Raw genomic sequence first — 4,891 nt, 5'->3', positions numbered from 1 at the left:
CCTTGAAGCTGCCCATATCAACTTCAGCATTTATGGCCATCTATAAACTTTAACAACAAATTACATAACGTCTGCTACTGTTTGTTTTACACTGATAATTCTTATGGTCTTAAATAGTTTATAAGCTTCTTCAGAGCAAAATATTTATTTCATCTAGTGCTGGTAACATGAGGGCTTCATCTGTCCTAGCATCTGTCTGACCTTGCAATCACCTCTGATTCTATCCTCGCTTCACTCGCATCCTGCCGATTCTTGTTCTGATACTGGTGAATTTGATGCTTTATTTGTCCTGATTCTATTTGCTTCCAAGATGGTTTTGATAGTTGCTTGATTCCTGACCTTTACTTTGTCTCTAGTTTTGGTTTTGATCCCTGTATGTAGTATTACAATTCTAATGTATGCCTGATAATGAACTAGGCACCATGGACAAAGAGCTAATTAAGAACCTCCAGAGAATCCTCAATCTAGTGAGAGATACAGACAGACAAAGTTATGTTACTATCCAAGATATGTAACTCAGTGCTAAGGGAGCACAGAAGTGACAACTCTGGAGAGGTCAGTATGATTTCTTACAGGTGTTCTTTGAGCTAGATCTTAAATGGCCAATAAGAGCTTGCCTTGGCGAAAACAAGAAAAGTAGACTCAAAGTTGAAGAAAGGGTAGAGGCATGAGCAAGCTTGTAATATTTCGAGATCAGGGAGTTGTGTTGCTAGAAAGTACCATATGTGTAGGCAAGGAGGGGTCAATGCTTAGGTACAGACTTGTTTATGAACAAAACTGAAAGCGTCTACATGGGGTTTCGTAAGCCATGCCAATAGACCCTGACTCATCTAGTAAGAAACAGGAAGCTAATGCATGCTATTAAACTGGGAAGTGATTTAAACAGATTTGTTTTCATGGGAAGCTAACTCTGGAAGTCATGTCAAGGATGAACTCGTGCAGTACAAAGCTAATAATCAAGGATATGAATGATAAGAAAGAATGGATTAGAGACGTGTTTCTGAGATGGGATTCATAACCTGGGGAGACAGCTGGATGTATGAAGTGAAGAAGATGCAGGGCACAGAGCGAGATGACACCAGGAACTGTTTTATACACACTGTCTGTCCGGGAGGGCATCTGAAGTAAGTGCTGGTACGTAGGAAATGTGTTCATTATCGGTAGGAATTATGGAAAGTTTTAATTTTATTTTAAAGAAGTATTACAATGGGCAGGAAGGCTGGGCCACAGAATGTATTCGGTCTTAGTATTACTAATCTTTGATTTCCTAAACAAAATGAAATAATTGAGCCAATAAAAATAAAATTTGTACTTCTCAAAATGGGTCTTGGAAAAAAAATAAGTCAGTGGGAAATAAGGCTTTAATGGAGTCTTTGGGGAGATGAAGCAGCAAGGATCAGACCCTACTCACACAGGCATGGACAGGAGACTGTAAGATGACTGAGCTCAGTCCTGAGGTGTGACCAAAGCCATGTTCGTCCAACCTGGACCCCAAACCCCACCTTAAGGGCTCAAGTCATGGTCCCAAGAATAAACAGTAATATTACATCCACGCCGACCATAGGATGTGACTATGTGGCCTTGGGTTAGGGTGGAAGAAGAGAGGGAATGGACCACAGGCTCAATAGAGAGGAAGACTTTTCTAATGGCAGAGTTTATCTTCTTCGATAGGGTTAGTTTTCTAAAGTCAAAGCAAAAGGCAAAAATCAATTCTGTAAAAATCACCCTCATGAACCTCTAAAGAAGAAATAATTTTGGAGACTGAACTCTCGTCTCTTGATATGAATGACTGACAAGCCGGCTTCCCTCCAGCACCAGAGCAAATCACAATTTCTTCAGCGGAGGACCAACAAAGTGGGCTAGCTCATGCTTAGAGAAGATGTATGAACAAGGTCTTAAAAGACCGAATAATCCGCAGTACAGTAAAAGAGTCACCTAAGGAGGGCACGTGGGACCCGAGGACTAAGGGACACAGTTGAGTCAGGTCTCCAATTCAATGCTGTTCCAGAGCACATGTCCCCTGAGAATGGTAAATGATATTACTCGCACTATCTAAACTGCACGTTTTCTCACTCTCTATTTTTGTTTAGCATATGTAACAGAATTTTGCATAAGCCATACATACTCCAAACAGCCAAAAGTTAGTCATCAGCAAGACAATATACCTACTGCTCAGTAATTATTTTTATTAATAATGGCTCACTAGCATCACTTTTACCTGAAGATATTGTACTCTTAAAACAAAAAATGTATCAGTGAATTGACAAACCTTCTCCCTACATCCAGATTAGCTTCAGTTCCGGTGTCGCTGTCACTGTCAGGTTTATCTGGATAGGCTGTTGTTCTCGCTCTTTTACTTTCCACTACTTTTGCTGCTGCCTTAAACAAAGGAACGAATGCACTGAGCCACTTTGAACAAAGAGCATTAAATTAAGCCTTCTAATTCTTTGACAGTCATAACTAAAGCACCTGTTTACAGGCCAATAAAAGGCCCTATGTTGTTATTTTCTCCAGTAACTGTTACAGCAGCAACTATTTTAGCTACCTGCTTGGTTTATAAGCATTATGGAGGTCTATCCTTGCAAATGTTATTTGATACACACGAACTCTCTAGGCAATTTCAGGATAAAAGGTTAGTATTTGCGATCAATAAAGATTCCAGATATTTAAAAATAAAACTACCTCAAATTAATCAATGATCCACTATAATATATTAAGTTAAAAACTTTTGAGGCCAAGACAGAGGATAAAATGCCTTAAAAAAAATTTAAAGGCCCTTCTTTACCTTAATTTTACTTTTTTCCAAAAATATGCTAAAATTTTCTTTAAAATTTAAACTAAATATTTTTCACTTACTTCTTCATTCTAAGTTTTCTGCTTCAACTTTTTTATTTTGAAAAACTCACCTAACTCTTATTTTGAAAAGTTATAAAAATACTACAAAGGTCACCAATAAACCCTTTAGATTTACTTAATGTAACGTTTGCCACATTCTTCTATAAAAATTACTACATAAAATTCTGATTTGTTTTTATAGAATTTCTATTTCAAGTATTCTCCTTTATTATAACAATTTCAATCAAGTCTACCACGTCTCTCTGAAATAGTCATACCTTCATTAGAAAAGCTGATGATTTTTCTTTGAGCACACAATTCACAAAACTTTTGATTTTCTCCATCATGTGGTTATAGCTGAAGTGTTGAAAGAAGGAATGGAATGCATCTTTCTGAGAGATTACCATAAGCAATTTCCTTCGTAAAGGCTAAAGAAAACAGAAGAAACATTAACACATAAATCGCAAATAATATACTAGAAATTTTGTCATATTTAATTGAAAAGATCACTTTATAAATGTTAAAGAAGCAAAATTAAGAGATTTAAAATTTTTTCATGTTTTAAATGGCCCACTAATATATCTTTCTGACTTTAAAAAAAATATATTACGAACCTGAATATCTATTACAAAGTTTAAGAAATAAAGACATCTGTCCAGTGACAGCCCTTGTATGCTTCCTTAACCTGACTGGTAACCCCGCAGCCTTCCCTCTCCCCAGAGTAACTATTCCTCTGAATTTAGAATGTATCATACACGTGCATTCTTTATACTTGCACCACGTATGTATACAACTGTAAACAATATGTAGTAAATACTGTTTAGCAGAGTTTTTAATTTCATATAAATGTTATATTATATATATTCATCTGAAACTTGTAATATTTTGCCCAACTCAGTGTATATGAGATTTATCCATACTGATTTGATATTTGTAGAACTAATTACTTTTTCTGTTATGTAGTATTCCACTGATCAAAAAATCATTTCTTCATCCATTCTTGTAGCCTGTTGATAGAATTTAGGCTATTTTCTATTACCACAATCTGTTCAATGTTTTTCCATGTCTTCTTGTGCGCAGTACAAGTTTCTCTTGAACAGCAGCTCTTTCAAAGCTGGTTGCACAATAAAAGCTACAGAACTTTAAAAAATTCAACTTCTCAGGCTCTATGCCAGACCATCTCAGTAGGGCCTGTTCCTCCCGCTCCTCCAAAATAAAGCTTTATGGCTTTTAAAATTTGCACTGAAAGTGAGAACAGCCACTTTAGGGTGCTTATCTAGAAGTGGAGTTGCTGGAATGCATGCTTATATAGATTTTGCTTAAATATTCTCCAAAGTTTAAGTACCACTTTACATTCCAGAGAGGAAGGCATGGCGGCCTTACCATTTCTCCACTTTTTGAGCCAACTGTTGGTATTCTAAGCCTTTTACTCATTGACTGTCGGAGTGCAGGAAATGCTATTTCAAATGTTACTTGGTATTGCCCAGTACTGATTACTAACACCAGTGAGATTCAGTACTTTCTCTTATGCTACTGGCTGTAAGGTTTTCCCCTTCTGTGAGGTCCAAGCAGAGTAGGGTTTTCGGTAGCCTCACAGTGTGGAGGCAAAAAGTAGGAGCAGGGAATCCAATAAATGTATCAGGCTTCCTGCTGCAAGCTGGAGGGTTACACCCCAGAAACAGCAGTAGCACAACTACTTATACATTTATGATACGTGTACTCTGCTAGAGGTGTGCTACTGTTCAATAAAAAGTTCACTGAAACTACCTTTGCTTTGAATAAGTTTAATTTACTCCAATAGCACTTTGTTGTTATTATTTAAAAATTTAAGTGCTATCGACCTTAACATTAAAAATATACACAAAACTAATAATGATCCATAAGAAACCTCTAGAAAAATAAGCAAGTTATAATGCCTCCTTCCATTCCCGCACTGCCCAATATAGTAGCCACTAGCCACAGTGGCTACTGAGCCCTCAAAGCATGCGAGCCCTGAATTTAGACAAAAGTATAAAATAGCAGGTTTCAAAGACAAAGACAAAAAAGAGAGTGAAAA

General features: G+C 36.9%; 1 protein-coding gene across 1 annotated transcript in view; it reads right to left on the bottom strand.

Annotated features, from left to right (window-relative positions):
* The window catches only part of TERF1 (telomeric repeat binding factor 1), a gene marked incomplete at its 3' end in the record, with an annotated part of 29,828 nt that overhangs the window by 12,358 nt on the left and 12,579 nt on the right, over window positions 1-4,891 (bottom strand). Inside the window, exons 5-6 of the mRNA XM_011366934.2 lie at window positions 3,114-3,263; window positions 2,270-2,379 (exon numbers count right to left, since the gene is read on the bottom strand). Coding sequence (XP_011365236.1) covers window positions 2,270-2,379; window positions 3,114-3,263 — 260 coding nt within the window. The remainder of the gene's footprint in view (window positions 1-2,269; window positions 2,380-3,113; window positions 3,264-4,891) is intronic.

Source organism: Pteropus vampyrus, unplaced genomic scaffold (assembly GCF_000151845.1).
Source record: "Pteropus vampyrus isolate Shadow unplaced genomic scaffold, Pvam_2.0 Scaffold127, whole genome shotgun sequence".
In the NCBI taxonomy this organism is placed as follows: domain Eukaryota; kingdom Metazoa; phylum Chordata; class Mammalia; order Chiroptera; family Pteropodidae; genus Pteropus; species Pteropus vampyrus.
The sequence above is the reverse complement of the archived record's forward strand: the minus strand, read 5'-3'. Positions and strand labels throughout refer to the sequence as shown.